Source organism: Nyctereutes procyonoides, unplaced genomic scaffold, assembly GCF_905146905.1.
Source record: "Nyctereutes procyonoides isolate TBG_1078 unplaced genomic scaffold, NYPRO_anot_genome, whole genome shotgun sequence".
In the NCBI taxonomy this organism is placed as follows: domain Eukaryota; kingdom Metazoa; phylum Chordata; class Mammalia; order Carnivora; family Canidae; genus Nyctereutes; species Nyctereutes procyonoides.
Window position 1 is genome coordinate 2,524,669 of NW_026575136.1, and position 17,077 is coordinate 2,541,745.

Consider the following 17,077-nt stretch of genomic DNA (forward strand, 5'->3'; position numbering starts at 1 on the left):
TCTTAGCCAGTCATACCTCTAATATATCCCAGGGCTCTCATCTTTGTATATAATTGCTCTGTCCTGACTTTATTTTTCTTTTCTTTTTATTTCTGACTTTATTTTTCTATAGTGGTTAGTTTTTAAAAACTTTATGTTCATAAGGAAATTATAACCCTGAAGGTTTTGGAGAGAGAGCTTTGCCAGTCCTGTTCATGTTCAGTTTGCCTTCTGGATCATGACTTGTTATACACTTACTGCACTTATTTTTGTTCTGTCTTGAATCTCTGTTTCAATTTACTTTCCTTATGTAACACAAAACCTGGGATTAGGAGTCAGGATACCTGCATTTCAATTGGGTTTCCCACTTACTCCTGGGCATATTATGTTCTTTATTGTGATGGTGCTTCAGTCTACTTGTCTGTCAAATGAGGGAGTTGAACCAGAAGATAGGTAGGTTGCACTCTCTTTGAAACATTACTTTTTTTTTTAAGATTTTGTTTATTTATTCATGAGACACACACACACACACACACACAGAGAGAGAGAGAGAGAGAGAGAGAGAGAGAGAGGCAGAGACACAGGCAGAGGGAGAAGTGGGTTCCATGCCCAAAACATTACTCTTCTATATCTTAATATTAGGTTGATCACTTTTTATTTGGTTATCAATCTATTACTTTAAGTTTTGTTGTTAAAACAGTCCTTTATATCTTTTTTGGAAGGTATTTTCAGAAGCTTATTTGAACCAGCATAACCTGGGATGCTTATTAAGATGTAGATTCCTATAGTCAATGATACTGTAACAGCATTGCATGGTGGCAGATGGTAGCTACACTTATGGTGAGCACAACATAACGTAGAGTGAAGTTGAATCACTATGTTGTACATCTGAAACTAATGTAACATTGTGTGTCAACTCTACTTAAATAAAAAAAAATAAAGGTTTTAAAAAAAAGATGTAGATATCCTATAAAAAAGTGTATAATCCCTAGAGCACAGTCACTAAATCAGACTTTCTATGGAAATACTCCTTAGTCATTAAATGTGTGTACAAGTCACATGGGGATCTTGTTATAAAGGAAAACTCCTAATTTGGTATGTCTGGGGCTAGGAACCGAGATTCTGTGTTTCTAATAAGTTTAGAGGTAACACTGCTGATATGCTCACACCCTCTGAATAGCAGGGCTCTGGAAGCCGGGACTGCAGCTCCAAGAGCAGGATCATGTCTTGAATGAAGACAGAATTAACCAGATTGTGGAGTGTTTAAAATGTAGCAATCATGCCTAAAATGTAGCATGTAGCATCTGAGTCATATAAAATAAGGAAGAAAGGTGTTGCAGAATAAAGATTAAGAAGGTAATGCAATATGTATCAGTACTCTTATGGGTGGCCATATCCGAGAACTACACTCTTTGTTGCTGCTATTCTAATCATGAGAATGCATTAAAATTCCAAGTACCAAGCAGTAAGAAGAAAATTGTTCCCTTTTTACTGATTGCTGCTTTGCTGCATGCTGTCCACAGGCTCTTCCTCTCATTTCTTTTCCACAGATCTTAGAGACTCTGTGGCTGGTGTGATCACATTGTTCTTAGTCATGGAAATATATGGCCTCTTTCCTGATTCAGTGTGATGAGTAAAAAGATTGTTTTTGCTGAGGGTGAAAAGGTCTTCAAACTAGTTTGCTTTCTAGTAAGCAGCAAGCCTGGAGAGATGCCTTACAACTCCCTTGTAAGAGGATTAAATTTCTGCTGAATTTTTTTTAACTTAAAGAATTTTTTATTGAAGTATAATTGATATACAACATTATAGTAGTTTCAGGTGTACAATCATTAAATTTTAATTTTTAAAAGGGTCTATAACTTTTGAAGAATTTGTAATTGAGTGTAAAGTTAGCTTCCATGAATGTCCTTTCCCTCAACTGCAATATTCAAAGGCAAAAATGGTTTTGTAGAAATGTATGCATTTGCATGTTTAAATGGAATCTGATTGATATTGTGCCAAGTACCATTACTGACAATTATGTAGTCTTTGAGATGAAATTATGACTTAAAAATGTATGTGGCATATGTTCTACTCCAATTAAAAAATATGCCTAGAGAAACTTTCTTTCTTTTTTTTTAATTCCACAAACCCTGCTAAAATCTAAGAATTGTGTAAACCGATCTCCATTTTTACTCTTTGCATGGATATGTTTATATCACTCAACATTTGAACATCAGAGAGTTTTTAACATATATTTCATGTTGTAATAATAAAAATTAATATCAACCATAATGGAAGCTTACACTTGTAGTGTTCTTACCAGGTGCCATGCTATGTGCCAAATACTATATATGAATTATTCTTTTACTCTACATTAAAATCTTCATAGCCAAGGTGCTTTGTTTAATACGTACATAAGGAAAAACTCGATGCCCACTTGGTGTTACACACATACACAAATCCTCGTGAGAACGAAACCAAGAAGAGTCTTAAAAAAAAAAACAACCCTGAAGTCATGTGACAGATTTAGCAAATTCTTTTTATTTACATAGAAATGTGTACACATACTTTCTCTGTACACAGAAAATTCTAAGTATATATACATATATGGTTCCCACATATTTTACAATAAATAGTATTTTAATCTTGTTTCTAGATGAAAATAAAAAGATGCCTCAAAATATGTCACACCAACCACAAAATTACAAAAGCATCCGATGAACTCAGAGCAAAAATTTCAAGCCTGTACTACCACACACTAATCCTAGTACAATTTTTACAAAAGACAAAATCAAACACTGTACAGAGATCACCAGTAAAAGGAAAGGAATGGAGATGCAAAATAGAGAAAGAGCTGTTGGCTTTTTAAACTATGTAGTAAGAACATTTTTGTTGGTTGGATTTGTCTTCTTTTAATTTAAGGTTTTACTCCCACTGATATTTTACAGATAAAGGGGCAAAAGTGAACACCTGTTGTAAAAACAGTAAGCATTCCATAAGTCTGACAAGTTCTAGGAACCTTATTACTGGCCAGTCAGACCCTCTTTCTGTGCTGACTCAGAGATCATGCAGCTCTACGATGCAGGATGACTGTCCACAGGCCCTCAGAGAAGATGGCAAGGACTCGGACTGTGAAGCCACATTAATTTGGAAGTGATTTCAAAAGCCTGGTGATAAGTCAGGTATCTTGGTTGTTAGCATTTAATAATAACCAGTCATGTTTAAATATGCTCTTTATTTCCACGGAGGATTTGATCCCTCATTCAAATAATTAAATACATGCAAAGAGGACTTAATCTGGGAGGCTAGAAATGATGAATCCATAATCCTGAAATTTTGTCAGTCCACTTCCAATTTTGTTCCCTATTCTTGCCTAGGGAACAATCACTTTCTCTCAATTTTGGAGTTGTTCTAGGCGTGTATATAAAATCACACTATCGAATAGAATGGGGTTATAGGGTGAATACAGATTTTTTTTTTGAATACAGATTTTATAGTATTTTTGGCAATGTCACACCAGTGAATTTAGCAAAAGAATCTAAAAACATCATGATCTTCATTATTGTGGGACTGACTTAAAAATACATCTAGATTAGCTTTCCCAACGTACCAATATGACTACTCGGATGAGAATCCTAAAGATACTGATCAATACAGGGCTAAGTTAAATCACATCCCATCCTAGCTCAGACAATAATGTTTTTAGTTCCACTGTGGCACTGTAACTGCACACATGAGTTTTGAAACAAATTTTACCCCTTCATCTCTCATATCAGTAACAGCACAGATGTGGAGGTAGGGGGGAAGACAGCAATAAAAAAAGAATCTGATGTCAGAAATGTGATTCATCTATCAAATACAATCTTTTCAGTTACTTGACTGAATCTGCTATTTTTAAGGTAACCTTCCAAAACATATTTCAAAGGCAGGCTCATTTCAAGAGCAATGTTTATCACATGCATAATTCGGTTCTTTCTCATTACATGTTGCTACCACGGATGCTTCTTTTAGAGAAACAACAATATTTCTAGGACTTAGCCATCCTATGTGAAAGTGATGGCTTCATACACAGTTTGACTTTTTAGATTAAGGTATGACCAAAACAAACACATTTCACATTTAAAGATGTTTCTTTTTTTTTTTTTTCTTTTTAATTTGAAAACCTAATGGGGAACTAAGGTTCACTGCCAGAAACAGAAGGGATCCTTTACCATGAAGAGCTGAGCTTGGTTCTTGGCCATTCTAATTAAATATATATTCAACCTTCATTTATATCACTGTGGACAGATTCAGCCAGAAGATAAGTATGGAGTCTCACTATGGTAATTGTAGTCAGGACAGACTTTCTGCACAAGTTTATAATCAACACTGTAAAAGGCAATGTAAATGCAAATGACCTTGAAGGGTTTGGAGCACAACCAAGACACATGGCTCTGAGTCTGCTCCTGGTAGCAGATCTTGGATGGGTCAAAATTGCACAGGGCAGTCTTCTTCGCCCGATCTGTTTTCTCGTACTCAATGCGACAATTGAAAGATTTTGATTCCTTGGTCTCCAAGGTAGACTGTGGGGAAACTTCAAATTCCACCACTTTGGAGGGGGGTACCAAACTCACTGAAACATTGCCTAGGCCTGTGGAATTATGTCGGAAATAAACACTGAAGGTTCCATTTCCATGATCAACAATTTTCCCTGTGATGAGGAGGTTGAGTTTAACAGTTTTAATGTTGGAATGGAAGTCACCCCATCCAAACATCTTCTTGAATTTTCCCGTCTTTACTATTGGCCTCCGTTTAGTTCTTGCCAATGGCTCCTGAACCTCCGTGACATTGGCCAGCCAATCCCAAAAGTTTTCCATGCTGTCCCCATAAGCCAGGTGTCCAGACTTTGGGACTGGAGACTGTTTAACAAACAGGCGCAGAGGATTGATGATCCTTGAGTGCACCACATTTCCGACCAAAGTCCCTGGGCCATCTTTGTCTTCCCAGTCCAGCCCCTCTGTGGCATGCACCACCTTCTTACTGTCACAGAATAGCTGTTCGAAAAGAAGAAAGAGAAATACACCTCAGGTTAGGCTTTGAGCACACATACTAAAGCCAAAGCACAGGGGAAGTGCTTTCAGTATTATTTCGATTCTTGATAAATAGCATTTCGACGACACACTTGGGCTCAACAGTGTAACAGGATGAGCATCTATTCGAGCAATGTGAAGTTGTGAGTACAAAATTCAAATTAGGAAGAAAGTATTTCATTTTAATGGGCTGATGTGGTTTTAGTCCTTGCTTCCTAATCTTTATGATATTATCTTTCCAGATTGGAGGAAGCAATATATTTTGGAATCTCCTTTGATAAAAACATTCAATTTGTGAGGTCTTCTCTTTCAGGTGAGGACAACTCTGGAATGCTGAAGGTTTCTACCAAGAAGCTAGAAACCGTCTGAATATAAAATATTGATTAATCTCTTAAGTGTAATATTGGAAATATTAAGAGTATTATTATACTCAAAGGCTTAGGTCAAATAATGTCATAGCTTTTGATATAACTCCATCTCAAACTCTGTAACAAAAAAGGAGTGTGCATAGTAATAGAAAGTTCTACAAAAGCTTCAGTTGAAAAAAAATTTCAAATTTTGTGGTGTTTACAGCAACAGAAACAAACTGAAAATGTCTATTTTGAATTAATAACAGACTATAGATTATCCAAAAAATTTTATTATAACTGAATTATATACCATGAAGGAATTGCTAAGAAAGAATGCAAATGTTTTATGGATTTCACAAAATGTGGTTCAGATCACACTCACTGAAACACAGTACTACATCTGCATCTGATTTTTCTTTTTATTCTTTTTGTAGTGTCAGACTCCCCTTAATTTCTAAAAATCATTTAGTTAAGTCAACATTGATTTTGAGGAACAGAATCATAATATATGAAACTGTTGCCTGGAGTGAATATTTATGGATGAGTTATAAAGTCCGGAAAATAGAGGTTTCTAGTGGAAACACAGATAGCCTCTTATCTCTAATGGCACAAACCACTCTGGTAATGATTCTCCAGAAAACTGTCAGCATGATGAAAAGGATGAGAGAGAAGTGAAGCTGTATTTATGAACTGTTTCCCCAACCCTTTCAAACTTGGCAAAGCACCTGGTAAAACTAGTCTCAGTATTATTACAAAAATTATTGCTTTCAATCCAATTTTGAGGAAAAAAAAAAAGAAGACACAGCTTGGATCATAAATATTGCACTCGACCATATGGTAGAGTTTAATAACATGAGGTTATCTTCTATATATTCATAAAAGTTTAGAAGTTAAAGTTCTAATAGAGCTTCGTGAAAAGTATTTTCACCTACACCTCATCCCCAAGATCACTTTAGAGTTGGAAACTAAGGACTTCAATGGATGTGTGGGTTTTTTCTTTCTGTGTATGTTGGGCAGAGGGTTCATAATATATATTTGCCTTTGATTAAATTCCTGAAGGCTTTTCTTCCTCATGTCTAGTATTTTTAAGAATTCTTTTCCCTTAAATTACTGAGGTTTTGCAGAAGGACAAAGTGACACGAAGCACATTCTTACTGTTTTGAGAACCTAAATCCGTGCCACCTTCTTAGGGGCTTGGATATCCTGAGTTGATATTTCTTTCCTCTGTTGGTGTGAAAGGTGAATATATTCCCCAAGAAAAGAAGAATTCTTACTCTAGATTCCTGGCTCAAGATATTCTGAGTATGTTTGACACTGCAACTAGCTTTCTGATTTTGAACACTCTTAATTATGATGTGCACAAATCTCACTTAAATCCATTGGTACTAGCCCATGGAGTTCAGTGCTGGTTTCCGTTATGACTTGAGTTTCCTGAGAACTGACTGATGCAGCCTGGTCCAACTGACACCACCAGCCTCTTGCCTAGTGAGATGTCCAAGGACACACGGGCAGATAAGAACCCCTTGCTGATCAAGGTCCAATTTCTCTTTTTTTGTGGTTGTGATTCTTGTTGTCCAGGGTTTACTATCTATTTTTCAGCCATTTCCAGTATTGCAAGAGATGTGCCTTTCGTGGTCCATGCTGACAGACACTTTCTACTTGCTGAGAAGCTCGTCCGCAAGAACTTTACCTCCTGATCGCTACTTCCCTACTTGGTACAACTTACAAACTTCTTTCCTCACTCTTGCCTTCCTTCCTATCTCTGATAGGGTAAATCCCTTCTGATATTTTGCCCTTCTAAATTGTTTTTAAAAAATCTCAGTTCTTACCCTTATACATCATGCTGCCGATCAATGCTTTTCTAGAACTAAGACCCATTTTCCATTCGGAAATATTTTTTTGCTCAGAAGTATGAGAACATTCTTTGTTCCCAGCAGCAACATGATCTTTCTTCTTCCCCCCTTAAAAATGTGTGCTTTACATTATACATTTTCCTGAATTTTTTCCACCTGGATCATTTTTCCTCATTTAGTGCCTGACCTGATTTTCTCCTTACTTTTCCATTATTGAAAACCTATAAACAGTGAACCCATCATTCAATGACAAGTAAGTTTGCAAGTTAACTGATATTGGCCTTTTACTCATCATAGACCCCATTATGAAAGATGTCAAGAAATCCTCTTATCTCTAGGACTTCTGCTGTGCTGGTTCTGAGATTAGTCAATGATAATAACAAAAACGGGAATAATACTACTAAATGATCATTTACTGAGTGTTAAAAGAAAATATTTTCTTTGTAGTCATTTCTGCCATGAATAATTTGATCCAAACATATGTGACTAACCCTAAGAAATGAGACTATTAAAACAAAACAAACTTAAATTTATGAAGCAGATAACTTAGATGTAACTAATTGCTTTTAGAAAGGCTCTTCCACTCTTCAGAAAAGATTTTCCACATGAGAATTTAAGATATAATTTGATTTCTAAAAAATATATTTTAATACAATACAGGTTCAAACTGTTCAAGGAGCTTTTGATTGTAAAGTAAGCTCATATAAAAAATAAGAAAATTTAACTAATAGCACAGATCTATAATTGCCTTCTGTTCTCAGGAAAATACTAACAATATTTTAGATAATAGACATTTTCAGATAAAAAGTAGATATATATATATATATATATTAATTTTTTTGCTTTGCCCTAGATCATGTATTTTTAACTTGCTTTGACAACAATATTAAACTAGTTAAGAAAAGCTGTGTATAACTTCATTTGTTTATTACTTTATTTTTTTTAAGATTTTATTTATTTATTTGAGAGAGGCAGGCTATGAGTGGGGAGAGGGGCAGAGGAACAAGCCAATTCCCCGCTAAGCAAGAAGCCCTGGTATGGGGCTCAATCCCAGGACCCTGTGATCCTGACTTGAACCCAAGTCAGGCACTTAACTGACTGAGCCACCCCTGTGCCCCTGTTTATTACTGTAAAATAAATACATGACCATTATCACAAATACTGATTTCCAAATCTAAACGCAAATCTCAAAAGGTTATCAGATAATGAAGTATGGGCAGAAGAGTGTAATTAAATGTATTGCTAATTGTCCTAGAAAGCTGACAATTGTGCTTCCTTTCCCAACTCACTCTCTCTTTGGTATAACTTGTTTGGCCTTCTCCCTGGAATACTTTCTTCTTCTTCTTCTTCTTCTTCTTCTTCTTCTTCTTCTTCTTCTTCTTCTTCTTCTTCTTCTCTTTTTTTTAAAGATTTTATTTATTTATTTAAGAGAGAAAAGCAAGCACAAGCAGGGGGAGTGGCAGGAATAGGGAGGGGGAGAAGCAGGCTCCCTGCTTAGTAGGGAACCCAATGAGGGGCTTGATGTGGGGCTCCATCCCAGGACCCTGGGATCATGACCTGAGCTGAAGGCAGATGCTTAACGCACTGAGGCACCCAGATGCCCTTCCTGAATACTTTCTTAGAATGAACGCATCACTGCTGAGAGGGTACCCTCTCCTAGACCAGGTCTACAGAGATGGTTGTGCAATCTAAGTCCCTAAGCCTCATGCTTAACCTCAAAGATCTAATCAGGGATGCCTAGGGGTTGGATGATCTATAGCCCTGCCCCACACTCATTTATATACTCCCAGTATGGAAGCAGCATGGTGGAAAAAGCCAAGGGATCCGGTGCCGGATGACCTTCTACCTCTCACTTGAGTGTTTAATCTGAAACCATTTTCTCATCTATATCTTCTTTGCTGACTGATTGCAAGGACCAAATAAAAGAATGGATGGAAATTACTGAGCCCAATCTCTGGCAAAAGGCATTCAATGACTGATGGCTCTTACATGGTCCAATGGATAGTACCATGTTTCCTATTCAAGAACTGTCTTCAAAGGGTTGTATGAACTCTCAGGCCTCCAGGAAACTGATTAATGGTTAATCAAGCAACTTGTTCAATGCCATAAGATAAATTAATGATTGAGTAGAGAACACCCTTCTCAACCCCACAACATCAATCAATCATTTCCTCATATTTCCAGTCTCACTGGCATCTGAGTCATAGCCAGATCATAGATCACAGGCACAGGTGAGCTCTCTTTGCCAACAAAATGTGTTTGTGGCTCTTTGATTCTGACCTACCAAATGAGTCAGCAAAAAGACCTGAAAGTACAAAATGTCTGGCAGGCGCCCTCATTCCTGAACAGACAATTTCCATGATACAACATGCTGAGAGACTGTAGGTGGTTCTGAACCTGTTGGCAAACCACTCTGTCCAAGACAACGTTGTTAGATGTTATCTACAAAACACATGGCTGTATCCCCCTGGTTACTTTTGTACTTGCTGGAGCTCTCTATTGGTTTCTGCTGTCTTTTGTCCCATCGTATTACAATAATAATGCAAAAACATTTCACCGCAAGCACAAAATGGAGTTTAAAAACGGCAGAAAAAAGAGGAATTGCTGTGCTTTATCTGTTTGAACATCCCCTGATTTCCACACATTTATCAAAGTTTAAGTAATTTATGTCTTGGCAGGGTGTATCAATTTCACAAAGCACACACATTAGCAAGATACAATGATATCATATTAGCTTTTTCTGCATCTTACGGAGGAGCTCAAAAAGATTAATAAAAGCTCAAACCTTCATCAATTAAATGAAGCAGGTGGAAGGAAGGGAGTAGAGAAAGAAGACTGTATTTCATTCCAGTTCTTTGTTTTTAGAGGGAAAAAAGCTGACAGGTTCAAATCATTCATCATAACAAGCTGGAGTTGAATTTCGCTGATAATTAAATGCATTTTTTTCCCAAGAGGCAAAGAAGCTGCAATGAATTTTATAGTAGCAGATGTGAGAACTGTCACGAATTATGGAAATAATTTATAAACGAAAAAGCATCTTCCTCTGCAAATACTATATCAGAAGATCCTTTTAAAAACTACATCTGTCATATATTTTTCAATAAACATTTTATTTTAGAGTAATTTTAGTTACAGAAAAATTGTGCAATAGAGAGAGTTACTATACACCCTACTCCCCATTTCCTATACTGTTAACATCTTAGAGCACAGTTGTCACAACTAATGAGCCAATACTGACACACGATTATGAACTGAAGTCCATACTTTACTCAGGTTTCCTTTGTTTTTCCTTAATGTTTTTTTTAATCTACCAGAGGATCCCATCTAAAATCCCACACTGTGATCACCATGAATCCTTAGGCTTGTCTTGGCTGTGACAGTTTCTCAGTGTTTCCTTTTTTTGTTTTTGTTTTTATTTTTAAGACTTATTTATTTGATAGAGAAAGAAAGCAGGAGTGGGAGATGGTGGAGGGAGGGAAAGACTCTCAGGCAGACTCCAGGCTGAGCACGTAGCCTGACACAGGGCTCGATCCCATGACCCTGAAATCAGGACCTGAACTGAAACCAAGAGTCTGACGCTTAACTGAGCCACCTGGGAGTCCCAGTCTTTCCTAGTTTCTGATGACATCGAATGTTTTGAAGAGTACTGGTTGGGCATTTCATAGAACGTCCTTCAATTTGAGTTTGTCTGATTTTTGTCTCATGATTATAGTGGGGTTACAGGTCTGGGAAGGAAGACCACGGTGGTGCGTGCCATTTTCATCACTTCTTCTCAAACGCACGTTAGCAACACACTTCAAGACTGTTGATGTTACTCTCTGTATTCTGGCGCAGGGAGAGAAGATCCTCTTTTTAAAGGTTTCCTTTCGGAATTTTCACAAGGCTAGTTCATTTTTGTTATCATAAACTTAATTTAACTTACATTTAATTCGGCTGCACTTGGTTTAGGATTAATTTTTTTTTTTAAGTCGGGAATTCTCAAGCCTTTCAATTTATAGCTATTGCATTACTGAGTTATCTAAAATAACTGCTGAGTTGTTTAGGAAGTCATACATTACTCATAAAGTACTTCAGCAATACTGTACACTATAAATTTGTCTGTTCTCATTATTATTTTTTTATTTAACATCAATTTTTTAAAAACTGGGTCAATTTCCATCACCGGCAGCTCATCAGAAGAGCTTATTCTATCAATATCTTACATAGAATTAGATGCTGACTGTATTAGAGTCAAATGTCCCTTTTCTCAATTTTGGAGTCAGTCCATCACACTTGATTCTACATACCCACTGAGTCAGTATCAACTTGTGGATGGGGTTTTCTTTGCACCTGTTTAGCAAGGGGGAAGGGAGAGCTAATGAAAGAAAGGCCATTCTATAGTCATAGTACTCTGGGTGCTACAGGATCATGAATGCTACTTGCTCTCTCCTGGGCTCGGGGGACAGTGAGACTTTTTCCATAATTATGGGATAAGCCTTTACTAGATGTCCATCATTGTGACAGCTTTGCTTTTTCTCTGAAGCTGCATGCTGTAGGGTTGGGGAGCGAAGAAGAGGGGAGTTTTCTTCATACACAGTGAATAACAGAAATGAATTGATGGGCATTTACAGCTTTGAACTTCTGGGGTTCAAATTCCATTCAATATATGCCATGTCATTATCAGTCCAGGGAGCTCTATCTTATAGCGATTTTAACAGATGGTGTTTTTATTTGAAGAAATGCCAATGGATGAGATACCTCGACCAGCCTTGCTGTCCCAGCCCAGTGTTTAACAATTATAACTGACACGTTTATTGAGCACCCACTGACTCTTCACTTTCGTGACAATAGTGGAGTATGAAAGGCTTGAATTTCTTAAGTAATTGAAGCTCAGCACTTTAAGCTCACTGCCTCTATATATAGTTCTCCTGACTTAGCAAGACCAGACTGGATGGCATTAACACACTTTGTTTAAGAAAGTAGGAAGCCTGAAACAGCTTGGAAATATTTCCCCCCAAATTATTTTGCTTTTGCAGGAGTAAATTTATTGCTTCACTGACTTTTGCCTATACCTGCAATCAGATGAATGTGACTGTACTCCCACATTGCACTTGCAAATGGCTGGACTGGGAGAAAAAATGGGGAGTCCCAAACAAGTGCATGCATTGTAGAAAAGAATCTGTTGACACAGTCTCCAGGGGCTGAATTTACCCAAACAGAAAAACTTGCAAGAGCGATGGAATGAATGAAAGAAGCAGGCAAAATGAACTCAATCAGAATAGGTTAAAAACCGCAGCACAGAAGAAGGAGACATGGAAATAGCAGTGCTTTGATTTGCTGGAAGGAGTTGGGGTCAGAACACTGGGATGGTAATCTGGCACTGCCACTGTGGTCCCATCATCCTAGGAGTCATAACCATTTTCTCAATGGTAAAACAGGGGCGAGGGGCAAGGGGAGGAAAAGGTTAGAGTTCACTTGAGAGAGAAAAAGGAGGTCGCGAGGTAGAAAGTGACTCAGAGTGAGGCAGCTCTGCGGGAGGGACACATGTAATGAGGTGAGTTCTGTAGGCCAGAGGATTGAGGTGACACAGAACATCTTTAGTCACTGACTCAACACCTATTTATTGAATGCCTTCCAGGTTTAGCATTTTTGCTCCAGGGATTGGGAGCACATTTCTCACGGGGCAGATAGAATTCTTGCCTTTGTGGGATTTGTAGGAGAGAAAGGAAAAGAAGCATTAATCACACATAAATATCTCACTTATTTGTAGTTGTCATAAAGGATTGGAAACTTATATCTATATCTACATCTGTACAGATATCTATATCTGCACACATCAGCACAACAGGATGTAGAGAGTGCTAGTCCTAAAGAGGGGGAGCAACAGTGCAGGATGTGAATAGAATGGAGTAATTAATACCTTTATTCTAATGAGAGAAATGAAATCCAAGATTCACTAGTTGACAGTTGATAATGAATGAATCAGTGACAAGGAAAGGAATCGATCTTGGTATTTATACTCCTTTTTTTCCTGTTCCAAATTGTGTATCGATTTGTTTATAATTACTAATGAGAGTGTGATAACATTATAAGACAATAGTTATATTTCTTCTCGTGAAAGGTTAATTTTTTTCTTTTTTCTCCCTGCAGAACTTTACCGAAGTATAATTGACAAACAAAATTGTAATATATTTAAAGTGCCCCACGTGATAATTTGATACATGTTTACGGTGTAAAAGGATCCCTAGCATCCAGTTAATTAACACATCCATCACCTCACAGTTACCTTTTTTGGGGGGAGGTGGGTGAGAACCCTTAAGAAAGGGTTCCTGGCAAATTTCAATTATAGAACACGGTACTATCAATTACAGTCATCAAGCTGTACATTAGACCCAGAGAACTTATTCATCTTATAACTGAAAGTCCACGACTGCTTCTATTAACCATAAGTGGACTCTGACGTTGGTCAGGGCTGAATTCCTGATCAGGAGGTCTGGTGCTCGTAGGTGGCAACCCTAGCAGGCCTGGTCTTTCACCCTTAAGACCTGCGAAGGTTTATAGTACAGTTGACCCTGGAACAACATGGGTTAGAACTCTGCGGGTCCATTTATATGCAGATATTTTTCCATAAATAGCATACAGTACTGTAAATGAATATCCTCTTCCTTATGATTTCCTTAATAATATTTTCTTTTCTCTAGCTTGCTTTATTGTAAGAATACAGTATATAACACATATGATGTACAAAATATGTGTTAATAAACTATTTATGTTATGGCAAGTCTTCCAGTCAATAGGTTATTAGTAGTTCAGTTTGAGAGGAGTTAAAAGTTATATGTGGATTTTTGACTGCATGGGGGTCAGCACCCCTAACTAACTCCCTGTATATATTGTTGGGTTCTGGGAGAGCCAGACCTTTGCCATGATTATGTTACAACCCTTTTCTATCATACTATATGATTAATATGATATATATTAATGCTGATTGATAATGAACTAAGTATGCTCTAGATAAATAACAATATTTTGAAATAATGTAGGTTTGTCTTTATGTTTCTATGTGTGTGAAAAGATGCTAGTAGACAACAAATTTGACTGATATCTATGGTTTTCACAAGAACTAGTGAATGTTTTAAATAAAAGGTAAAATAAAACAAACTAATTTTTTTCATAACCATAGCACTGAAAAGACATCTATACCTCAAGAGGATGTTTTCAGTTTTATGTGTTTAAACTGAATATAAAATATGTACAGCCTATACTGCTTTACCATAAAACAACATAATGTATGTAACACACATTGTACAGATTGAATAGATCACCTACCATTAACAAGGAAGGCCACACCCTTAACTGTTTTTTACTACTGCATTAAAAATATGTAGTCCTCTGTCCACTAAATATATATATATATATATATATATATATATATATATATATATGACTTTCCAGTACTAGACAGAATGAACTGAATGCTCCAGACGTGTGGATTTGTACCAAGCTGGGAGGGCTGGCTTCTTAATAATAGGAGTGGCATGTGCTACAAGAGATAAAGTGATACTGATCTGGACAGATTTTTTTTTTAATTTTTAATTTTTTTTATTTTTTAAAGATTTTATTTATTTATTCATGAGTGACATAGAAAGAGAGGCAGAGACACAGGCAGAGGGAGAAGCAGGCTCCTCTCAAGGAACCCGATGTGGGACTCGATCCCGAGACTCAAGGATCACGCCCTGAGTCAAAGGCAGATGCTCAACTGCTGAGCCACCCAGGCATCCCAGACAGATCTTTTTTAAAGGCAGCTAGTTTGCCCCCCTTGGATATGCTGGAAGCATTCATTAATGTTTGTTGAGAATGACCATCACTGCTAAGTGCCAATTTGGAAGAATAACTGGTGTGTTTAATAGATCTGTTTGTAAGTTGCTCATGATGGAATCCATGTAGCTAGCCAGTAATTATTTTACTGGGGGTATGAGTTTAAGCCAAGAACCCCCAAAGTGACCACTGTTATGTGATCTAGAGGTGGCCTGCAGATCCCATTAGAGCTGAAGAATTACAGAGCCAATAATGAAGGAGGCCTAAAACCTCATTTTTGTTGCCTATATATATAGCTTATATAATTGGATTGCTTAACAATTCTGTCCTGTAGCCTGTAGTTAAAACTAAAATGACAACCTATTCGGCAGAAAAAAAAAAAAAATCCCTGTCATGATCAAACTCAGCATCCCATTAAATTTTTTGCTTGTAAAGGAATCTTGGAAAGCATTTTCTAAGTAGACATTTTACAGATTATCATTGTTGCCGACAAAACAGGATGGACAACACACAATGCTATATTGATGATTAGTAGTACGGCTCACCCTAAAGTCATATTTCTGGGGCTCCATTACTGAACTGTCACAGCAGATTAGAAGAAGAACGACATAAAGGGAATGAAGGATGGTAAAATCAAACATATATCAATATATTAATTGTGCCTATTAATATTTTGTGGCATAATGTGGCATTGTTTCAAAATTCATTTTGCAAGTTGAAAAACAAATGATCGCTTAGCAGAAAAAAGCTACACAGTGGACATCCTTCCTTTCTGCTGAGAGTAGCAAATTCATTTTACCTTCCAGATATCTTTTAATAGCTACCCTTTACATTTTTCTAAATTGATACAGGAACTAACAGGAAACATAAATGTGAAGACAGAAATCTTAGCAGTGAGAGCCAAAAAGCTAGATTGCAATGCTTGGCAGTAGTTTTATTGCTAAGGTTAAATATGGCAATTCCTATTTTATCCTGATGACAGTAATCTGGAAAAGCAATGACACAACCTATGCAAAAAAAAAAAAAAATCACACACAGACACTCTGATACACAGAAATATCATAAGTATAAATACACATGTGCATGCACATACCATAATTTCTGTAAACATTTAGGGGAAATGGTGTGGAAGAAAATTTGGATTCCATTTTGTATTAGCAAGCTGAATAATAGGGGCTCTTAAGCATGAACAGGCTAGAAACAAATGTTGAGGATGCCTTGTGGTAGGGGACTGCTAAGTGTTATGAGATGACCATGTTTCCAGAATGAAACGGGGTCAGATTGCAGTCTCATTTACTGCACGTTTTGCAAAGTCAAACAAGGTAAGGTTTTTTGTTTTGTTTTTGTTTTCTTTTAATAATCGAAGAGAATAAAAAATAGTCCTTTTGTAGTTAGAGACTGTAAGTGGTAAGTGGTATGGTCTGTTTTCACCCTTGTGTCCTTATAAACCCCACCCAAGATTTTAATGAGAGAGAAGAGCTTCACGTGATAGAAACAAATAAATACTTCTCATATAATGCCTGGGAGGAACAACACACATCTGTGTCTTGACCTCTAAAAGTTGGCATTTGAAAAGGGAAGTTACAACAGAGGGAAGAACAGTTGAATGAGTGGAAATGCCAGTTATTGTTATTTCTATGTCAGTTTAGGCAGAGTTTCAACATGGGGTGGGTGTTGCAGACAGAGACAGGAGATGGTGGTTAGGAGGAGGGCATCAAATCCTGGAGGGATTTTCCATCAAATCCATTTGGCATTTCAATCTTCAGGTACCATTAGTCTGGCAATTAGCGTATACTGCCTGTGATGGTTAGTTTTTTAAAGGTCTTATTTATTGTTTGTTTGTTTGTTTGTTTTTTTTTAAGTAATCTCTATACCCAACGTGGGGCTCAAACTTAATGACCTCAAGAGTAAGACTCACATACTCTACCAACTGAGATAGCCAGGTGCCCCGTGATGATTAGTTTTAAGTGTCAACTCAGCTAGGTGATGGTGCTCAGTTATTCCAACACTATTCTAGGTGTTGCGATGAAGGTATATTGTAGATATGGTT

The 17,077-nt window shown here is 37.0% G+C and overlaps 1 protein-coding gene across 1 annotated transcript in view; it reads right to left on the minus strand.

The window, feature by feature from the left end:
- Positions 1-2,577: 2,577 nt before the first annotated feature.
- LOC129495511 (neurexophilin-2) overlaps positions 2,578-17,077 on the minus strand; it is a 111,492-nt gene continuing 96,992 nt past the window's right edge. Inside the window, exon 2 of the mRNA XM_055303095.1 lies at positions 2,578-4,994. Within this exon, the coding sequence (XP_055159070.1) occupies positions 4,251-4,994 (744 nt within the window). The 3' untranslated portion in view covers positions 2,578-4,250. The remainder of the gene's footprint in view (positions 4,995-17,077) is intronic.